This window comes from Athene cunicularia (assembly GCF_003259725.1).
Source record: "Athene cunicularia isolate RWA chromosome 4 unlocalized genomic scaffold, athCun1 chr4_part1, whole genome shotgun sequence".
In the NCBI taxonomy this organism is placed as follows: Eukaryota; Metazoa; Chordata; class Aves; order Strigiformes; family Strigidae; genus Athene; species Athene cunicularia.
In genome coordinates, this window is record NW_020799098.1 from 35,227,993 (window position 1) to 35,251,512 (window position 23,520).

Below are 23,520 nucleotides of genomic sequence, written 5' to 3' on the forward strand. Positions count from 1 at the left end.
TTGATGTTCTTGGCCTGCCTTCCACTTTGTTGATACCTTTCCCTAGTGTTTTAGAAATAAACTCAGGTTCTTATGTCATAGCCACACTTGATCATAGATTATGAATGCCCTGATTCATAAAAAACCCCCAAATCTTTGAGTTTAGCACCTAGAATGACACAGGTCTTTTCTTGTATCATGTTGTGATGTAGACACTTCTACACTCTTTCAATTCTACCCTTTCACAGCATTATTGTCTTGCAACTTTTTTCCATCACTTAACACGTTTTCCATTATGGTACACTGACCCAGACCAATTAATTAAATTCCAATCAATAATTTTTTTTATCAGAGTTTGTTAGAAGTTTTCACATGTTTGTAGAAGCATCTGTGTTGATGCAAGCATACCATTATCTTTACTGTCATCCTCATGCATGCTATGTTCTCTTCCAGCATAATCTTTAATCATAAATACTTTTGATGGTTACTTTTAAAAATGGAGTTAAGAATTAGAACATTTTTTTTCCTCTCAAGTCTTGCAGCAAGAGGTTGATCAAGGATTCAGAGGTCTCCAGAAGATCACTGTTACTGCTTCAAGAGGAAGACCTGTGACTTAGACTACAAACTGTCAAGCAAGCAGGCTTCATGTTTCGACATCCACCTTGTGAAAACAGGTTAATGAAAGGAAGTATGAAATACATCAGAACGTCATAGAAAGCATCCACGCACAGGTATGCCTACCATCACTTTATTCACCTCTGCCCTGGATGCCAGGGATTTCTTTTCATCATGTTCTAGAGCTTTAAATGAGGAAAAATTGAAGATCACAATAGTTCTTGTCTTGAGTGTAACTCTGTATTTTTAAAGGTGCATGCTAAACCTGCAGTATTTTTATACTCCCAAGTCAGGTGCCTTCTAAATACCTTCTCCAAGTTCCCTTCTTTCAGCTTGGTTTTCCCATTTAGGTGTTTCTGCTGATGTTCTTTATCTCTCTCCCTTAATCGGCTGAAATCTTCTAAGACTTCCTGAAGACCAGTCTTCAGTTTGCTTTGCCTGTTACCTCAATTCTCAGTATTCAGGAAAAGCTATACAGAGAAGAGTCCATGTCCCTTTAAATCCTTAGAGATGCATGCTGAATTAGAGTGATGTGGAAGGCTGACACATCATTCTTAATTTGTGCTGGATACCCAATTTCATCAGCAATCCCATCAGAAATGGTGTGATTGGCATGGAATTAAGGTAATGTGAATCAAGAATTAAAGTCTTATCAGTAGTTGTTAATTTATGTTTAATTAAATTCTGTATCTGATCGTTTATTGCTATTAATTCTTTGAGTTAGCAACAAACTCAGCTGTGTTTCCCAAATCTGAAGAAGCTAATGAAAGTATTAGGCATGGCCTAGAATAACTCTTTTTCTCTTAACTGTAAAATGAGATCTAAGTGGACTCATTCAGCGTTGAGGTTTCAGGGATGCTTTTCTATTGTATGAACTCACAGACAGAACACTGGATTAATCTGTTGAGAAAAGGTGTAACACCAGATAGGATGTATCTATTTTTGGCTTCACATTATCTTAATTCTTCCTTTCATCCCTCATCTTAGATCACCTTTCTTGTCTATGGATATGTGCTCCAGGCTTTACAAGTTTGTAAAACAAGAAGTACATTATTGAGCTCTGTGTTTTCTTCCTACCTAACCCCCTTTATCTCCTCTTGTGCATGTCAGTGAAACAGATCTGTCCATTGCTTGTCTTATCCTCCAGCATACTCAAACATGCATGACAGAGTGTTATTTTCTTTTCTTGTTGCAAACCTAAAATTGTCAGATAGAAATAGTAATGCACAAGCTATCAACTAGGATTGCTAGAAATTAATTTAGTATGACTTGTGCAGAAAAACATATTTATCAGTGTACTGGATATAATGCAGACATTACTTCATAGTATCAAGATTTATCACTGGTTGCCTTTCAGTATGTTTTGATTCAACTAGTTTCCATGTTTGATAGGTTTATTCTCTCTATTTAGCATCATCACACCAAAATCTATAAGAAAAATGTAACCTAGGGCAAAGATGGAATTGAACCCATCAACAGCAGATCCTGTTCCTTCTACCTTGAACACCTACACAGTGATGTTCAGAAAATTGTCATCACCCAGTTCCATTGGTCAGCTCTTGACAAGGACCTTGTCTGAGGGAAAGTAACAAAGATCAGAAGATGTAGGAGCAGCAGACAAAAAGCTGTGTATTTTAAGTACTCTGAAAAGTTACAGTCAAAAAATCCCCTTGTATTTAAGTGAGTCTGAAAATAGTCTTGAGACTAACAAAAACATGGGCAATTTACCTGGTACAAAGTGTGATGTTTCTAGTCAGCTGACAGCACACTGCTTACCATGTGAGGATAATGTTTACAACATATTTTCATTTTATTAATAGAACAACTGAAGAATAATTAGAAAATCAGCTTGGTAGATTTGGGGAAAAGTAAACCCTTAAACTAAATTTTACCTTTCCTGTTATTTTTTTTTATTCCTTTGTCTCCATGTGACACTTAATATGAATACATAGGAATATTTTGTTGTTTGCAATTGTATTTGCAACCCAGCTATTGGGTTGTACACTAAACATCATACTAGAGACTTTAACATCTATCTTTGAATGTGCCTAGAGTTAACTAGGGCAGTTGAAGATAATGGCTTATTTTGTGTGTACTTACAAAAGGACTGTCTGCAATTATATGAAGAATTTGTAGATAGGGTTTAAGAACATAGTTTGCATATTAGGTAACTTTCATGTGTACTTCCAATGTCATTATGAAATAATGGTGTTTGGGTTTGCTGCTCAGGGATCAGAAAGAGTTAGTTATTTACTTGTAAGACTGCTGGTAGCTTTGAAAATAAAGGAAAAGGAAAATGTGTTTAGTGAAGGCTTTCTCTCTTTATGTTTACCTAGAATGAATGATTCCAAGTTTTTCCTCAGAAATGCTACATGTCAGGAGGAACAGGAAAGTGTTTACAATGGGGATGAGGAAATTCTGGTACAGGTTCATTAGGGTCAGGCTCTCTGAGTTCAGCAGCAAGCTGCTGTTTATGTTCATCAGCACACAGCTAAGTAGAACACGGTGTGGTGCAGAAAACTTGGAATATCTCACCTGTCTGTAAAAGATGATGAGTTTTTTTCCTTTTGAGAGTAGCTGTTTGCTTTTCTTTCCCTTGTTCTGCACCCCCCCACCCCCACCCCAATGGGTTCAAAAGTATATGCGTGATTCATCTTAGTAATACCTCACCAGTTTATTAAGGGAGTCCTCTGTACCATTGTAAGAAGGGACACCATTTTCAGAGCTGCAGTGCTCTACAGTCTAGAGCTTGGGATCTGAACACTTAAGGATTTTCTGTGCCATCTCAGTGTACTGCCACCATTCACCTGCTCTTACCCCAACTTGCCTCAGTATTTCAAGGAAAGACAAAATACCTTCCTTCTCTCAAATATATGTCATCTCAAATATGTCTAATACATGTATATATACACAAATAATATCTGAGAGCAGTCAGTTATGTACATGAGAGGAGAAGCAGCCTTGCTTCTGAGCCCTACAGATGAATGCCAGAAGCATGAGATTTACTTATATGTATTATCTTAGCACAGAACTATGCGTGTAGTACAGGTTGATATAAAACCATTCTGTTTCCAGTCCATGATACACAAGCAGGAGGATTCATAAATTTAAAGATTAATTAGCCAGAAGAGACTACATGGAAGATTTTATTAATAGAACATGGACAATAGACTACATGGAGAATCCCATCCTACATGTCTACAAACAAGTTAGTCTGTACTGTATATGACTTGCATGTAAGCCCCTCACCCCATAAAACCCTTTAGTTAATGTTAGTTAATGTAAGATGCAAACATATGAAGCAGCATAAGGGGAGAGGGAACTAATTAAAATAATTCTAGGAGAATTTTCTAGGGTAATTCATCCATTGCTTAGCATTTCAATTAAAACTACACTACTAGTGAAGAGCTGCTGATATCAGATTCTCATTTGTACCTGGAAGTTGGCTAGTTTCCTTTTTAAAAGGAGGAAAATATTAATTAGAAAGAAATGTCTTTTATAAATTCTACAGTTTTCTTTCAGGATGAATGCTGTGATGTGAAATACATGCCTGCAGATTAGTTGTCATAGAATCATAGAATATTATAGTTTGGGTTGAAAGAGACCTTTAAAGGTCGTCTAGTCTAATCCCACTGCAATGAGCAGGGACATCTTCAACTAGAACAGGTTACTCAAAGCCCCGTCCAGCCTGACCTTGAATGTAACCTGGGATGGGGCATCTACCACCTCCCTGGGAAATGTTCCAGTGTTTAATCACCTTCATTGTAAAAAATTTCTTCCTTAAATCTAATCTACATCTAGCCTGTTTTAGTTTAAAACCATTACATCTTGCCTGGTTTAGTTTAAAACCATTACAGTTCTGCTAAAATGTCTGTCCCCATCTTTCCTGTAGGCCCCTTTTAAGTACTGGAAGGTCTAAGGTCCACTGTAAAGTCTCCCCAAAGCCTTCTCTCTCCAGGCTGAACAACCCCACCTCTCAGCCTGTCCTCACAAGAGAGGTGCTCCAGAGCTGGGCACAGCACTGCAGGAGGGTCTCATGAGAGCAGAGCAGAGGGGGAGAATCCTCTCCCTCGACCTGCTGGCCACACTTCTCTTGATGCAGCCCAGGATACAGTTGGCTTTCTGGGCTGCAAGTGAACATTGCCAGCTCATGTCCAGCTTTTCATCCACTGAGTTGTCTTTAAATATGATGTAACTCCATAAGCAATTTAATGAATAGACTCTACAGTTGTTTAAGTTGGTCCTATGCCTGAACAATACGGACCTGATTCCACTGAAGAACATGAAGTCATGTGACCTTTCTTACCCCAAATGTTCTCGCACTCCATTACTGTTTTCTGATGGGAACATTGTTACTTTTCCAACAAAACAACTGTCAGTATGTGTTTCAGATCTACAAGTAATCTTCTGAAATTTAAAAAAAAAAATATATTTTAACACAGAGATCCAAGAGTTTATAATTTGATTTATTGGTGCCACTGGTGAGAGCAGAAAGTACAATTAATTCTAAGCCTCTGCTATCAGATTGCTGATGTTTGGAAAATTTCCATGCATGAGGTAACTAAAATTTCAGCACTGTTTTGAAGTGCAGAGATTTACTTATTCTAATATTACAATTATCACAAATTGCCATTATCATAACCCATGTATTTGGGATACTGCAATATAGTGTGCACATTGTTCTTGTGGAAGGACTTCGATTTGTGCCCAAGAATATAAATTATAAAATATGCTTTAATTTTCAGTTGTTTCAGCTGGTAAATGTGTAAACATGTATGATTTGTAGGTTAAGATGTCACAGATTTAGAAGTAGTTTTCTCTTTTCCACTGGAACTAAACTCCTTGTAACAAAAAAATGTTTGGGATGTGACATTTGTGAAAGAATGAGTATTTTCCGAATCATGAAAACAAAAATTTTTTGAGAAAGGATATCAAACTCTAGGCCTCAAAGTATCAGTCAAGAACAGAAATCAAAGCAATTGTTCTCGTCAAAAAGAATAGTTTAACTAGTTCTTTCTTTTAATCAACTTTAGGTGCTGAAAATAGATTTCCGCCTGGACCAAACCCCCCTTTTCTTCTCTGAATTTGAAGGCAGTTCAGTTCTGGCAGGAACCTTGCATCTTCCTCTTTTCAGGATGAATGTGTCAAGTCTTAAAGCTCTGATCTCATTTATAATCATTACTCAGCTGTTTTTCTGTGTATTTTGAGAAAAATACAGCAGTCTGTGTGGTGTTTTGTTTCTTGGTGGTTACCTTTACCAGTAGTTGCCTTTCTCTGGAGTGTACATTACCCACCAGAGGGAGCTGAAGCCAAGAACTGTCAGATTTTCGTGTAATCACTTGGGTTGGAAAAGACCGGTAGGATCACTGAGTCCAACCATTAACCTAACACTGCCAAGTCCGCCACTAAACCATGTCCCTGAATGTCATGTCTACATGTCTTGTAAGTAACTCAAGGGATAGTGACTCAACCACCTCCCTGGACAGCCTGTTCCAATGCTTGACAACCCTTTTGATGAAGAAATTTTTCCTAATATCTGGTCTAAACCTCCAATGGCACAACTTGAGTTGGCCTTTCAATTCCCAGGGGGTTCTCTGGTGGAAGTCCTCTCTTATATTTCATGGGGCTTTGGATTTGGGCATCTGTCCTCAAGTTAGCTTGGGAGCAGACGAGGACCAAGTAAGAAATCAGTGCACTTCCCTATGCCAAAGCAAGCAGAGCAAAATCTTGTGATGTACATGTCATCGTTCTTTGGGTTTTATGTATGCCGTTCTTTGTAACATGAATAAGGACACCAAATTTGTATAAAAGAGAAATAGCTTTGAGAGTAAACTAATTATCCCTGGAAAATTAGGCCAGGTAGAAGCAAGGGTGAATAGGTTATCTGTGTCTCTAAAAGGAAATCTCTCAAAATTCCTGACTACAAACAGGCTGGAGGATATTTCTGCTATATATTAAACTGACATTTTGTTTATTAAGCAATAAATTGGCTGAAAAAGGGTAGAAGTTCATGCATATTATGTGTTTTGATTTTGTTCAGCACAGAAATATACATTAAATGTCTAAAGTGTTTGACTGTGAATTTTGAAAGAAAATGTTTGTTTCCAAACTTACATATCTTAATTTTTCCTTTTAAATCATAGTATTTTGACATATTCCAATTCATCCCAATTCATTATGATATACTGAAGAGTGTTCTGAATTTTTTACTCAGCCAATTTTTTATCCAGCTCAACTGCAGTGGTTTCTTAAATGTATGTTGATAGAAGCTTGTTAAAATTCAAGCTATTTTAAAATTATATCAAGCTATGCTTTCATTATTACATGTAAAAAACCCAGGCCTCTAAAATAACTTAAAATTAAGTCTTAGTGCTATGATTGAACAGGTTAGGAGCTTGACAAGTCCCATAAAAAGAAATTTTTAAAATAATCTTGAGAATATCAATATAGCTATTTTTTTTTACCAATAAAAATGAGGGATTAATACACACATCTCCTTGCCTTGGGTGTGACAATACTGACATGGTCAATGAACAGGGAACTCCCTGGAGGTTTTTTTTATTGTAAGCTGCTCAAGGTGAGAGGGGTTTTATTATTCTCGTTCTTGGTTTTCTTCTCTTCATTAAATCATAAGATCCATTTATATTTCATCAACTTTTAATTAAAATCTTCCTTTGACTTAGAGGACAGGAGAAGTGTTGGTCCTTCTGAACAAATGAGTTTCTTTCCATATGTTTCCTTCTGCACTTGGATTAAGTTATCCACAGAGAAATAAGTAGATGTTGAAACATGGAGATTAGCATCTGAAAGGTGGAAAGGAACAGCTTCTTATACCATTTCTGAGTTGTAGCTGACCATATGAACATAAAGAGTCTTTAAGAATAGGTGGAGTTGATTTTGTGCTACAAAAGGAAGGAGAGCTCACACAGTTAATTATAGCTCACCAATCCTATGCAAAGCTGGTCCTTATTGCCTCTGAACTGCTTGCTACTTGCTCAAGTAATTTGTAATTTTCAGTGCTGCTTTAACTTCCATTAGTCTGTTGGTCATAACAATTATGACTGATGTGAGACATTGCAACTTCCCTAGATAAGCAAATTTGACAGTTTCTACACCACCAAAATGAGGGTAAACAACCTATTAAACCTCCTATGGGTTTTTTTTTCTAATTCAAAATCTCATCATGTGAAAATGGTAACAGTCACATCAAATAATCTCAATTTCAGCTCAGGTTTCTGTTCCTTGACAGTATTTTGTCATGTCCTTCAAAGGAATATACAAGACACTTTATATCAAATTGTTGTCTAATGGACTTCACTCAGTTAAAAGTTGCCTTGTATACTGGAGGTTTAAATAGATTTTTTTTTTTTTTTTTTTTACTTATGAAGGGCTCATTATCCATATTTCAGCATTTCAGAGAGGAGGACTTCTTTCTGTATTTATTTTGTTAATTTCATTAAATAATGGCATAACATGTTAGAATTTTTAATAGGCATTTTCCTGTATTTCAATGGGAATTAATCTGTCAATTGTAGTAAATAAAAAGATAAACATAAATATTTTGGAAAGATTAGCAGGATACTCACAAATTTGAAAACCAAAACAAGCCTTAAATTTTGCAGTTTACAATTGCATCTCCTCAGCAGTGACTCTTTGATAAATTACAGTGCTGTATGACACTTCGAATGTGCACTTTAGGATTTTCTTAATTAAAGAAAATAGAAGGGAAGAAAATCTTACAACTTTTTTGGAAGAGGAGATACATTATAATTTATTTCAGATGCAGTTAACTAGCTATAAAATGACCCTTGACACCACTTTTTTAAATTTTCTTGAATTACTTTATACGCTCCTCCTAATTATTTCTCACAGCTTTTTTCTTCTGTCTCTGTACTTTGTTCTCACTGTCATTTCAATTTTTATTTCAGTTCTCTCTCTTGTTTGGGTTTATTTTTCTCTCTTGCTTTGTGGTTGGGTGATACTTTCATATTCTCTGTTTTCACATTTGACTTCCCTTCTCCTCAGAAATGTATTGCCTCATACTTTATTCTGAGGTCAGGGTAGGGAAGGAAATATATGGGAAAGGAAAGTAATATATGGCAGCTGCAGACTCAGGAAATGGACTGAGCTCTGTGTTTGAACCTATTTTTTTTTAATTTCATTTCATAAGGGTTTTTATTTCATTTCATAAGGGTTTATTATTTCAGAGTTTTGATCTGGTGCACTCATGCCAATTTCTACATTAAATACACGTTTCTTCAGCAGATACTCCTATATACAGGGGTTGCTCCATACTTAAGAAATTCAGTGAAAGATTATATTCTATGTGCTTGTAGAGTAGTAGGCAGTATTTTTCACTAATGAGAATTTAAGATTAAAGAATTCCTCTTTATAACTCAACTAAATATCAGTCTTCCATCATTATATTTTTGTGAAAGTTAGGTCTGTTAAAAATGTCTTTATATTTACTTCATTGCTCTATAATTGATGTATCGTCATTGCATAATCCAAATCCAAATGTTACAAGGGATTAATCCTAAGGGTGCATTTTGTAGATATGAATTCCCTCATCCCTTCAACAACCTACTATATCTTCCACTAACAAACTGCTACTCAAGTAGTACTTGAGTACTTCCAAACACAAGTTGAAGGGCATCCTTTTGTGGTTTGATAGGCCAGTCCAGCATGCAGCTTTACATGATGTTTGTTGAAACTGACAAACTGAAATTTCTGAAAACAAGATTTGTGCTACTGCAGTGCAAGAATATTCTCTCTGTTAGTGTCCTACTCCCAGTATCAGTTGGGAGTTTGTTATTCATCTTTGCTCTCTGTAAATATTGTAGTCATGTAAAAAACGGGTAGGTTTTCTAAGGGTGACTAGTCTACTTCTATAGCATGTAAGGGTAGGAAAGGAGGGTCATAATTACTTATGCAGTATGTTTGACAGGATTTGAATGGTGAGGTTTAAGAGAAGTACAATGTCTGCCACTCACATTAATTTAATTTTCAAGTAGCATTGGCAAAATTCTATATCAAAGACAGAAATAGTTTGCAAAGGCAAATCCAGCTGCAAGGAGTTAAGGTAAAGTGTTAGAAAATTGATGAAAGAGGAAGGAAGCAGTAGTCCATATATAAAAGAGATTATAAAGAGAATCATCCAAAGTGTATGTTGATGTCTTTATTCAGTCCTGTATTTTATCACTGGTATATCTGAAGGGCTTAAAAGCTAGATTTGCAGGTGGTAATGACATTGGGAGCACAGCAAATCATAAAGTATGCTGCATCTAGATTCAGTGCAGGCAGAGACAGGGGCAAAATATTTCAAAAGAAGCAAAATCAAACCACATTAAAAATCCCACCTACTGTACATGACAATCTTTTATAGCATTAAAATGTGTAGTTAACTCGCATATTGGGCAGTCTGATAGTTTTTTATTCCTGAACTATCACTGCTGGAGCAGCAAGATTGCCCTTCCAATCCTCCGCCTCACAGTCACTTGATAGTTGGTATAAAAAGTCCAAATCAGTCTGCATCAGAGCATCTGGGTTTCATTTTGTACCTTGCTCATCTAGTGATTCTGACAGTATAGGCCTGGTGTTGTTATATACCTCTTGCAACCAGGTTGTGCATACACATTTGGAAACAATTCAGTCTTCCTTGTACACACACTTAGTCTTCAGATTTTATTTAGTAGTGTGACAGAATAAGGCTACAGATGTTTTCTCTGTTTTAATTGACTCTATTTGTACAGCAATGAAGAGAAGCCATGGTGTTCAGCACTAGCAAAGGAGATACAGTTGTTAAACTAATACCCCAAGACTCTGTGGCCACTGTTCAGGGAAAAGCTGTAACTAATGACTACTTCCTTGTGATCTTTAGGTAATGAATGTTTAGAAACTACATTCTTGCCTCTCCAGAAAAGGAAGCTGTGCCCAATTTTTCAAAATATTTGGGTGACCCATGAGGTCTTTGAGAGCATCTTTTCTAAATACCTCTGGAGTTCTTGAAAATTACACTGGGCAGCCTTCCAGCAACTTTAAGTGCCTAATTCCTCCTAAAAATCTGGGCTTTTCACCCAGCTGTGTTCTGTCTGAAGGAGGTTTCAGTTTTCTTGCACCTCCATTAAACCTTCCAGATTCTGGTACCTGCATGCTCTCATGCCTGGCAGCTGCTCCAAGAGCAAATTCTGTATTGCTCCATTACTTTCAGAGGGTCAGCAGGGCTGCCCTTGCTTTACACTGAGGCAAGTTTGACTATAAATTATTCTTGAGAGAGCACATTTTCTTTTCAGTTCGTGTTACAGATTTAAAAGTAATTGCTGTTTTAAAAGTGCCTGTAGTGGTGTAAGTACAAACCTCCCTCTTACTATGAACAGCTCTGCTCTTCCTTACAGGGCAGAAGGCTATTATGCAAGTAGAACTTTTCGGTGTTACTACCTTTTCCTGCTCTCACACTCTTCAGGGTTGCTGCAATGACTTTATTTGCACCTGCTTCATTAATCATCTGGGCTGTCATCTTGTGGCATTCAGCTGTATTCCAGACACTAATACCGCTGAGATAATGCTCTGGAATCTGAAGACCACAGGCATGTGGCCAAGTTACCTTCAGTTCATCTTGGAGGGGAGTGGTTTAATTTCTGTTGCCATTTGTTAAATAAAGGAGAATTGTTTTCTTCAGATAGATTCATTTCTGAAAGGATCATGCAAATGGAAATCTCAAACTATCGATACTGTCATTCCATATGCTATTTCAGTAATCTCTTCTACTTTACTATGGTACATTATTTAATGTCCTACTGTTTCACATGAACATCTGTAACAAGATTGCAATGAAAAACAGTGTGCCATGAGGTTAAAAAAATGAATACAAAGTGACTTAAGTGCTCTGGAATCTATCATGTGACTGTCCTGGTTTTGGCTGGGATAGAGCTAACTTTCTTCGTAGTAACTGGTGCAGTGTTGTTTTGGCTTCAGTGTGAGAATAATGTTGATAACACACTGATGTTTTAATTGTTGCTAAATCAGGTTAAGGATTTTTTTAGTTTCCCAAGCTCTGCCAGCAAGCAGGTGCACAAGAAGCTGGGAGTGAGCATTTCTGGAACAGCTGACCCCAACTAATCAAAGGGCTCATCCATACCATAGGGCATCATGGTCAGTATATAAACTGGGAGGAGGTGGCCAGGAGGGGTGGATCACTGCTCAGGCATCTGTCAGAGGGCGGTGAGCATTGTGCATCACTTGTTTTTTCTTGGGTTTTATTTCTTTCTCTCTTTGTTATATTACTTTTCATTATTATTGTTATTGCTTTATTTTATTTTAGTTATTAAACTGTTCTTATCTCAACCCACAAGTTTTACTTTTTTTGGGTTTTCCCCCTATCCCCCTGGGAGTGGGGAGGAGTGAGTGAGCAGCTGTGTGGTGCTTAATTGTTTGATGGGGTTTAACCATGGCAGTGACAAAGGAGACAGGCTTAAGTGGTGAACAAGTATATTCATTCTTGTGAGAATACAAGAGATCTGAACCAAATTTCATGTGAATTTTGTGGAACTTTTAAGAGAATTTAAATTAAGTTACAAAGTTTATGATTGCTGCTTATCACTGAAATGTACTCTAATCCTAAAAATCTCCACGTTCTGGAAACCAAAGATACGATTTTCAGTGCTGAATTCAATCTTATGTTACTATCTCAGTACTTTATCAGTAAACTGAATACTATCATCAAAGATCTATAGTTGAAGATATATTTTATCTCTTCTTGTAAAGACGAGATTCAAACATATATTTGATGGCATTAAAGTCTGTCCTGGTTCAGCTAGGATAGGGTTAAGTTTTTCTCAAGCCAGGGGGAAGGGCTCTCCAGGCTGATGTCAGGTCCAGCGGTAGCGCGGGAAGCTTTCCTTTGTGGCTTTGGTTACGGGAAGCACATGCATCGGGCTGGCTGTGTTCACTGCGGTACTTCTCTGTATATCTTTTTGTCTTGTTTACTGTTATTACTGTTTATTGTTGTTATTATTGATATTGTTGTTGTTCAGATTGTTATTACACTTGTATTAAATTTCTCCTTATTTTAACCCCAGGGTTTGTGCCCTACTCGGTCCAAGGGTGGGGGAGGGACAACAGCAATGTGGTCTCCGGTCCCAGCAGGGCCTAAACTATCACAAAGTCAAACAATGGCTTATTCTAAAAAATGTCCATGGCCTTAAATTCTGTGCAGCTTAACTCAGGAAACAATACTTGGAAACATTCCTTTGAACACAGGTGTTGTGGTAAGACAGTTGCAGAGAGAAGATTTTGTTAATTGCTACATTTTCTGTAAGCCAGATCACATCAGACTTTATACATAGTAATCAGCACCCTGTATTTCACCTAAAAAGTGAAGTGATCACCCAGTGCAGACATTTGTGTTCCTAGCCTTTTTGTACTGACCAAAAAGATGGACAGCAAAATTCACATAGACTGTTCAAGCAACCTCACAAGATAGTAGAGCAACCACAAACATATGTGTTAATTGCAGAATATTCTACTCCTGTGCTACAAATTTTTTTTTTCTTCAGTTTAACCTTAAATACGTAGGTATTTGTCCTGAACTTCTTTGGCATTTTGTAGTGGACAGAACTACCTTCAAATGTGGAACTTGGCTGCAAAGATCAGTGACCAGTTTTTGACTGTTACTATAAATAAGGGAAAAACCACAAATGGAATTTGAGACATTGTGTCTGTGCAGAATTGTCCCAGGCAAGTTCAAAATACACAGGTATTTGATGTTGAAACATTCCCTTTCTTTCAGACTAGGGCAGGTAGCAGACAAGACAACATGACAGGCACAATGCTGCATTTGGAAACATGACTCAAACCTTTAAAAGGTGGTTCTGCCAAAAAGAATGGGCAAAATATACTAATTTCTGCCTGAATTGCCTTGCCCGTTTCTGAAGAAGTCTACACATTACAAAGGGCTGGATTCAGACTAACATAAATGAACACAATGCTGAGCACTGCTGGAATCATCCAGTTAAAAACAAGTTGAACATAAAAGAGTTTGCCAAAGGGCTCATCCTTGCAACATCTTGATGTAGAGACCTTTTTTAGAATGTATCTCAGGCAAATTAGAGAAAAAAAAATAAGAAAAAATTTTTTTTTTTAATCATGAAAGCTCAGAACTCCAAAAGTGAATTACTGATTCCCACTGGTTTCCATGGGGTCAGGATTTCAGCTCTATGTTGCAACTGGATACTTATATATCTATGCTGGGGACTGGAGATCACTGTCATGGGAGTGTTCAGAAGATTCATAAACCAAGCTGCTTCAAACTTTAAAACATAACAGGGACCAGTCTGTAAGCAGAATAATTACTAGTCATAGATTGGTGAGTGTTTTGGGTTTTTTTGTCTTGGAGGTATATTGTATGCAGGAATCTCACTGCTGGATTTATTACAGTGTGGAACATAGTGAAATCAAAATGTCATGCTTTTAGAATGGAAAAGGGACTTGTGGAAAGCATTGATTGTGCTGACGAGGGATACAAAACTCTTTGTCTTTACAGACAAAGGATTGGTCTCAGGGATTCTCTGATGCTCATTTTTCAGGTACTAAACACAAAGCATGCAAGGTGGTGGGTTTTTTATATATTTTTACTAGACTCTGTTAAGTTATGACCTTTTGAAAATATGTGAAGAAACAGTTGGGTCATTACATCGTTCCTTGCCAAACTACAGAATTCCTGCAGGAGGACTACTGCTTGGCCTTTCTGAGAATAGGTAAGAGTTTGTCTCTGGCACTGACTGCATCATCCACAGAGTTTTACATATAGAACAATTCATATGTTCATGTTCCATACAACTAACTGCTAAATACTTTTAAAAAGAATGATTGTTCAGTCAACCATCTTAATTTTTTATTTTCTTAAGTCACAATAGTCATTAGCATAAAGGACATTCTCTTAAAGTCGATCAGATACTTGTGGAAGTGTCTCTAAATAAAGCTAAAATCTGAAAATAAGCAGTTCTTTACAGTATATTGTGTATCTGAGTGGAAACTTCAAGTCTGGTTAAGGTCAGCTCTGCTTCTTAGTTTCAGAGCTACTGTGGGACCCAAACTGTGAGCTAAGGCTGTCTTTTCTAGAAATGGAGGAAGTCAAAAGAAGTCACTTTCTGGGGATAAAACCCACTAACAGTAATAAAGACCTCACTGGAGCAGAAAGATGCAACTCATTCTTCCCTGTGCCTGTTAGACCGAGTTGGTTTTCCCTAGCGTTTGTGAGGTCTGTGAGAAATGTTTGGATAAGATCTTTTGGTGCTGTTCCCAGAACATGGTTCATGTGATATCAAAAAAAATCCTGATGTTTTGCCAGGGACCTTTTTGTCATTGGGAATTTAGAGACTGGGTTTGTAAAGGGTTGGTTAAGTCAGAATACAAAGAAAACTCCTGAGCAACTATTGTGGCAGGCCATCTTCTTTCAAAGGCTACCAGAGGCCTGTACCAGGAGACTCCACCCAGAAGGAGAATGAGCAAGGGACCAACAAGTGACAGCTTCTTTAGCCCTGCAGAGCTGGAGCTCTGTTGTCTAGGCCATGGATTTGCACTGAAATAGGAATTATTGGAATAAATAAATGAGGTCATTATAACCTTCCATAAAGCCAGAGTGTCGTTGTCTTGAAGCAGGGAGATCAAAGAAGCAAAGACCAGGCTGATGTACAATTATTATTTTCCTTCAACTGCAAGAATTAGTGACTCTAGCTGCCTGAGAAGTGGGAAGGAGGAATTGTGACTATGCTCACTTAAATACTATTTAAGTAGCATTACTGTCTCTCTAGATCTCAATCGAAACGCATGCTTTCCAATCTTTTTTTAATCTGTAGCCCATAAGTTTTGTCCCCTGGCAAGGCAGTCCTGGGTGGATGGAAGGTCAGCATATTGACAGTCTTCTTCACTGCTTTCCATTCATGTCTTAAAATCTGGAGTTGCAGACAGCCTATTTTTACTTCTGAGTAAATGCAAGGAGTTTACTTGAATTTACTGTTGCTGTTCACTGTAGTTGTTTAAGGTGCAGTCTATCACCACCTGTTTACAATATACAAAAGATGAGAAGGAAGCAAGTTTTCCAGAAGCCTTAAAATTGTAGTGATCACCCATTAGGTAAATTGTGCATCCGTCCTTCTGGGGATTTTTGCCTTAATAAGTGTAATCAAAAGGTTGTATCAGGTGACGTCAATATTTAATATTTTTTCAGAACTTTGGACGCCATGGGAAAGGTGCAAGGAAATTAAGACAGGAACTGAGACTGGAGAAAAAGGTAAAGCAAGAACTGGAAAAGAAGAACTCACAAGTGAAAAACATAACGCCATTGGTCAGTACTTGCTTAGGGGAGCTGAAAAGGTGAGAAACAACATCCAAATGTATCATGTTTATAAAATTTCTCTAAAATCTCAAAATATTCTTCTGCTTACTGATGGGTATGTTATATAACAACTGTTAGAATTCTGAGAAGCTATTTTGCCCTGCTTCGTATTCCTTTTTTTTTAATTATGTCACTTATTTCTAGCTTGTTTTCCCTCCATAGTTTCCATTATGATCTGGTATCAGGGAGGTCTCAAATAGGTAAGTGTTCTGGGGTCATAATCATAATTAAGTCTGTTTGGCTTTACTATGAACAGTTTCCTATCTGACTTACTGTAGTCTCAGTCCTGTGTTCCTTTTATGTGATTTACCTTGATTTTCTCAGTCATCACTGCATTGGGTCAACAGACAGATCAGCTGGAGAAGTTATTACAAGTGCATACATGTACATATACAATAATTTATACATCCATGTGAAAGAATTTATGCCTAGAGGTCCATTTTGTTTCAAGGTTCATTGACCAACACCCATACCACTTAACTACTTACATAAATAAACATGCTAAGACTGAGAAAAGGGTACATATTTTAAATTAGATATTAATGAGATAAAGAAGAAAAGTGCTGACATAAATCTGCAGAAAAATTCTTGAGCTTGGGACTGACTTGCTGATGATCTCCTGCTCCCTAGGTCAGAGTGTGTTCATACCACGTGCACCATCTTTCTGAGTTCAGTTTGCAACTCCATCTCTGAAACCAGCACATCCATCCTCTTTCTATAAACACTACTGCCTTGACCTACACTGGCCACTATCTGGTGCTTCCCAGCTACACTGAAGAAGAGAAAATGGACTATATCATACTGTGGAACTTAGAAACCAGAATGGTTGGTATTATTTTTTGTAGGCTTAAATGCACTTTTCATGTTGCAAAGAGACTGCTAGATGTGGTATTTATGAAAATAACCAAGAGTTTGGATGGTGAATATTTGCATGAAACTACTCAGAAATTACAAACACAGTAAGGATTACTTACTGAACATGTTCTCTAGTTGCTAAACTCTAGTTGCTAAAAATTCATGTACTCATTTTGCCAGTCCCTTCCACCAAAAATTAACACTTATCGGGGAAAGTACTGTGAAACATTATTCCCGTGTTTCTTGAATAGGTAGAAACCAAAGCATAGTATCAAGGTTTGCTGCTTAAAATACCTGAACATCTACCAAATTTTCTCTAAGTGTGGAGAATATGATTACTTTGTTACTAATTAATTACAAATGCAACAAGTACAAAGCAGATCTGGAAATCCATTTAGGAGGTAATTTATTTCAACAGTACTGAAACTGGGCCTATCTTTCTACTGTAATAGGATGGGCACTTCATATATACAAACATATCCCTATTTTCACTCCAGCAAATAGGTAGTACTTCTGTACAGCAGCTAGAACCTTGTCCCTGGGTAGTTGTGTTCTGCAGCCATTGCCTGAATTGCTAGGTATCTTTAGAAACTTCCTCTCCCTGATCCTAATCTCAGTGCCTCTGAGAAATTGCACCATTCCTCACATCCTATGCCTTTAAATGTTCCTCAATTGTGGATCTGGATTTCTCTGAGAAGAGGAAGGTAAGCCTTCCCCATGGACTTTGTGCTACTGTGGTAGCATAACCTTCAACACAGTTCAGCTCACTTTCACCAGAGGAATGTAAGGAACATGCAACAAGTGTCCACCCATCTGGCCACTGGCAATGCTCAAAATGTGCTGTTAGGTAGGGTGGATCTGATGGCTCTGCTCCCTCTCCTGTCCTGCATGCTGAGAGTAAATACTACATTTTTTTCAAATTATTTTCAGAGAGAACTTTCAGGGGAAAAGGTAGGAAGAAGGAGAAATATCAGATTAAATTATCCTGGAGCTTTGTCTGGGCCTTCAAGGATACGTCAGTGCCTTCCCACAGCTCAAGAACTGCTGATCCAATCCATTCCCCCTGCCCAAGGGCAGGATCAGTTATAATTAAATTGATGCTGCCATGGTTGTCTAGCCTGTCTTGTAGCATCTTTGTCACTGGAGATCTTTACTTTCCAAAGTAATATATTCCAGTGCTTCACTGTCATTATGGTTGGGCAGTTCTTTTATGTTTTGTTTTCTTCCTAGTGTCTTATTTAAACCTTCAGTGCCCTATCCGAAGGACGTTAATTATTGTCCTTTTCACTTAGACAGATTGCACCTTTCAGAAGCAAGCTTTCACATTACTGAGGACTACTGACTTCAGTCCTCTTGTTTTGAGACTTTGTTCTATTTTTCATTAGAAGTCATTGTCTTCTATTAATACACCTCTTCTCTATCTTGTTGCTTATTTAAACGCCTTCCACCCTTAAGTGTGGTTTCCAAAACTGAATAGCATATAATTACTTAACATGTCTTAAAACAGCATTCCTATTTATTCATCTCACAAGATTTGTTTTTTCTGAAATAGCACAAAATTAGTGACATGTTGATGTTACTCTCTTCAAATCCTATTTTAATTGTCATTGATTATTGTACTATATTAAATAATAATTAAAGTGCTATTCCTTAAGACTAATATCAGATTAATAGTAGAGGTGTTTATCTGACAGACTAAAATTAGTATTTTTCTAAATTTTAGGTTTAAAAATTATAGAAAAATTACTCAGATGTGTACTGCTTGACAATTACAGATGATAATAGAACTGGTTTTGGAGTCATGGTGGAAAATGGATAAACTCCTGAGTATGTTCCTCTTTTGTTATTACATGAATGGTACACTCCACAGTCACCAAGTTTCCCTACCAAATCACTTGCTCCAAAAGAAAAAATGAGAAAGCTAGCTAATGCTGATAAAGTAATTTCATGAAATGCAAAGGATAAGTTAATAGATTTTGTGCTTCTGCCGCTAGGTCAATAATTCTGCATTTTTGGAAAAACTACGTTGTTATTTTTTCAAACAAGATTACTCTTGCATCATTTTCTTTCACTCACTTGCATCCTTTCACTAAGTATGATAATACTGTGGTTGGTCATCTCACCAGGTTTTTGCTACCTTAAGAAATAAGATATATATGACAGATAACCAATGGTTTAAAATGACAGTTATATTGGTTTCTGCTTACATGCTCTGATCTTCTAAACTGGAAATGAGAAGGAATGTTGGGCAGCCATTACTAAATAGTTGCATGATTTGTTTGAAACTAGGCTTTGTTGTGTCATCTTTTTTAACCAGGGCTTTCTTTATATGGAACTCAGGTTTTAAGTATGACTACTTGTGAATCATCACCCCCTCTTTTCCCAGATGAAGTAGATGATGATCATTCCACTCTGGACTAAAAATCTAATCACAGTGACACAATCAAGATGGGGAGACTGGGCTGAAGAAGGTACAATTTAGAAGCCCAAGCATCAAACAAAATAAAGAGAACTAGGGAAAATTTAGTGATAAATGCAGCCAGTCATCTCCAACTACCCAGTGAGATTCCAGTGTCTATATTTATATCAAGACTTAGAAGAAACTTAGTGATTTTAAGGCTTGCATAGGAGTAATGAGAGACAAGTGAGAGAAGTTATGCATGCCATTTATCTAGAGCTATTGGAAGTCCAGTCAGCCTCCATAGTTGTGTTTTGTGATCTTTGTAAGTATTACAGCATACACAGTGATCTCTGATTGGTCTTATTTAAGGTTTAAACAGGTATCTGCTTGAAATGATACACTGAAATAAAACTATGACAAAGTTATTATACAGTCTCTTTTAATGGAGTTGTCTATATCTGCACCATCTTCAGTTGAAACTCCTAACACTGTTCGTGGCAGAAATAGCAGTACCGGTTATTACTTCAGTTACTTCCCATGGTGTGTTAAGAACCCTGGCCCAGCAGAAGGTTAGCCATGTTTTAGAGCCTCAGGTTAGATGGCTTTGACTGGGATACCTTAGTTAGATGCTTTTGGTTGATGCACTTAAGCCTTAGGTAGAAACTTGGGCATTTTGCTGAAAACACAAGCAGTATCTTACAAGAATAAGCTTAGTGCCATCTCATTAGTCAGTATTTGCATGACTGGCTTTAGTTCAGGAGCTTGTACCCAGTGTGTCTCCTCATTTTTACTATGAAAGGCAAAAATAAACAGTTTCAACATCATTATGTGTTCATGGCTGGTTTTTCTAATAGAGCCAGCTTTTGAACAGAGACAAAATCTGTTTTGTGCAGATTCCATATTTTGCCAAGGCCACAATTTAAAATCGTACCTCAGTCTTATCAGTTATTCAGGCTCTTGAATAAGAGATGAGCATCTGCTGAAAAGTGTATTTGCACAACACCTTAGGAGAAATAGGCAGAGAGGAAAGGCAGTAGCTGTTAGTATATTATTTGTATCAGTGGAAAAATAAAAGGTGTTTGAAAGCCCAGTCAGCCTAAAGAACTTAGTTTCAGATATAAAGGAGTATGTGATTTTTCTATTCTTCAGATAATTCCATTTAGAAGCTGTGCTTAATTTAGCAAGAAGGAAAACTAGGACTATAATCTGGGCACATTTTACATATATTTATATGCGGATTTACGTTTGCCATAAGGCTCAAGAAAGAACATTATCAAATGATCTGCTGTTTTGGCAAGCATGCTAATATGATCTTAATTTAATAACAGCTTCTTCCTCCTGAGTTTTTTGAATAAACTTCTGCCTATAGGCTGTATTCCAAACTATCATGATTTTTTTTTTTTTTTAAAATCCTTCATCCAGATACAGAATAGATGCAGGTATGTTTCTGGTTACAGTCAGGATCAGGACATTTCTCCTGTGAGAGACTTGCATGATTTGAATTATTAAGAAAAGTTTTCAATTTCTTCTCAGTTAATTTAATTCTTGTGAGTTTTAATGGCCCTTTACAGTTGGCAGTTACTGAAGCTGTAGTTCAGTTACTCTGGTGCACTCCACAAAGTCAAGCCTTTGAAATCTGTAGGTGCTTTCTTCTCTGCTGTTGTACCTCATGCCAGCAAATACAGATGACAAGTCATTAAATACAAGAGAGAAGTGTTAGCAAAAAAATTTTATTAAATATGAGACTTATGTCTGACCTGCTTCCCCCAAACCAATTCTGTCTCCATGGCAACAGCTACAAGCATGTGACAAAACATTTGGGATCTCTCTAAAGAAAAATTTAAATACTTAAAACGTCACTTTTTAAGGAAGCATCATATTTTATCTTCAAGCAGGTTTCAAAAGTGCATAGCCTGTTTACAGAAAGACAAGCCTTATGGCTTGTAAAGTTTTATCAGCTAATGTATTAAGTATGCTCCCCACTAGCAAGCAGGGCCAGCTGTTGCCCAGGCATAAGAATGAACACGTACTCATAACTTACCTGATCTGGCCGTGCTCTGAGAATGGGGAGGTATGTCTTCAGAAGTCGAGTTTAGAATAGCTCTGGTATGATAATCACAAATTTTATTGCAATAAATCATCCAGAAGTACCTTCAGTTTACTACAAATATTTTAATAGTGTAAGAGGGGAAAGACTCAAAATTATTCTTACCTTCTATTGCGAAATAAAATGTAATCATAACATAGATGAATTTGCTACTCCTGTATATTCTATCATTAGATTACAGATTACTGCATTGAAAATCATAGTCAAAGTATGTATTTTTATTTAGAAAATGCTCAATTGTCTGTTTCTGTATGATTTAAATTATTATTCAACATTTCCAAATTTTATGAAATTAATATGAAGAGCTCTTCACTGATGCAGGAATTCTGATGATCTAACTGGCACTCAAAAATCCAAGTGATTTACTGTTTTTTAAATCTTCTTAAAAACTATCCCAAAAGCCACTTAATTGTGAGATTATCTTGCATCCTGTGTCCCAGCTCTACTGGTTAACTTGTACAAATCACTGTCTTCAATTGATAATACAATTGTGTTAGCATCTCAGTATCACACCTTTGAGGAAAAAACATATTTAGTTGGGTTTTCTTAATAGAATTTGCTATCTATATGTATTTGAGTATGTTTTTATCATCTGTTTACAGGAAAAAAAGTCTGGGATCCATCTGAACACCAGCATACCATTATTGCAGGTTATAAAGGTGTACATCATACTGTGATCAGCAAACTCCAGCTGCTGGAGGAAAGGGCAAAAGCAGTCCTACTTGCAAGTCCGTAAAACTGATTATTATACAGGTAATGCTTCTACAATTCTATTTCTCATCCTTTTCCAGTAATACATGGCATGCTAGTATTAAACATTTACAAGGCAAAATTTCTAAGTAGGCAATAATGTAGGCATATAGTGGGCTGCAACTCTAGTGTGGTTTTGATATTATCTTAGTTTTATTTGAAAAAATGATGGGTACGTTCTCCTTTTAAATGGGATATTGAGGACTTAAACTTGGCTATCTGATGAGGTGAAAAGGAGCCTCAGAATAATTCTGTTACTGCCCAGCAGCAGCTGACAGACTAGGAGCACATTTTTGTCCCTGCACTGGAGAGCAGGATTGATGATCCCAGTTACCAATCCCTCCCTGTCTCAAGCACTATATTAATGGCTCCAATAAAGTGTTTCTCAGACAATTAAAGACATTCTTCAAGGCCTTAAAAGCACGTAGTCCAATGAGGACAGGGTCAAAAATAGTCAAAGAACAAGAAAGCAGAACTAAGGAAATAACAGTACCAGATAATCCTCATGAAAATAGCAGAAATTTGGGGAGGTTTGTTGTTCTTGTTTACCACAATTTCTCTTTACTCTAGACTTTTAATCTCTATTTATAATTTCCACCACTCAAAATGATTACCTATTCATTGTTAACCTCAAACAGCAAGGAAGCAGCATCTCCATGAGTCTGAAAGGAACCATAGCTTTCATGGCACAAGTATGAATGATTGGGGCAGCTATGAGCAAATAAGTTAATTGCACAACTTCTGTCCGTATCTCTCCTCTGCTTGTTAAAATAAGCAAGCCAATACTGTTCCTCCAGTGCCAGCAAATGCAGGTACTGTGGTAACCTTACATTGTACCTGTCTGGGTGGCTGTTTCCCAGGTGAACCTTGCTGTATTTCTCACTGGAAGGTTTCAGTTGCAAGTAAATTGCAGTCTTTTCCACAAAAGTACAAAACAGATTTACGCACCTAAAACTTGTCAGATTTTTAAATTCATATTTGCCTCTCACAAAAATCTCTCCCTCACTGAGACCATGCAGGGGCAAAATTAAGTTTGGGGTGGTATCTATAAGCCTACCATTTCCTAGCCTGACTGATGACCTAAATAAAACTTTCAGTATTAGGTTTTTCCAAGATGTAATTTATACTATGGCTGTCAGGAGTTAAGATAGCAGTTGCCATGGAGCTTTAATCTTTTTTTAGGTTTTAGTCAAAGGAAGCTGGAAATCTGTATGCTGGGTAGAACCCTTTCTCAACAGAATTTTATTTAAATTGGGACAGGATTTTATCCCAATTTCTCTACTGAAAGTTATTCTCAAAGGTTCTAGAATTTTTTATTTTAATTCCATTTCTCAGGAGGAGATGAAAGTTCCTTTTAGGCTTCTTAAATCACACTACATTCAACCACAGAAGTACTCAAGTTGCTCCCCCCCCCCCCCC

General features: G+C 37.1%; 1 protein-coding gene across 1 annotated transcript in view; it reads left to right on the forward strand.

Annotated features, from left to right (window-relative positions):
* The window catches only part of RWDD4 (RWD domain containing 4), a 35,606-nt gene extending 16,296 nt beyond the window's left edge, over positions 1–19,310 (forward strand). The window contains exons 8-11 of the mRNA XM_026846628.1: positions 514–710; positions 15,821–17,547; positions 18,567–18,670; positions 19,184–19,310. Coding sequence (XP_026702429.1) covers positions 514–596 — 83 coding nt within the window. The 3' untranslated portion in view covers positions 597–710; positions 15,821–17,547; positions 18,567–18,670; positions 19,184–19,310. The remainder of the gene's footprint in view (positions 1–513; positions 711–15,820; positions 17,548–18,566; positions 18,671–19,183) is intronic.
* The last annotated feature ends 4,210 nt before the right edge of the window (positions 19,311–23,520 follow it).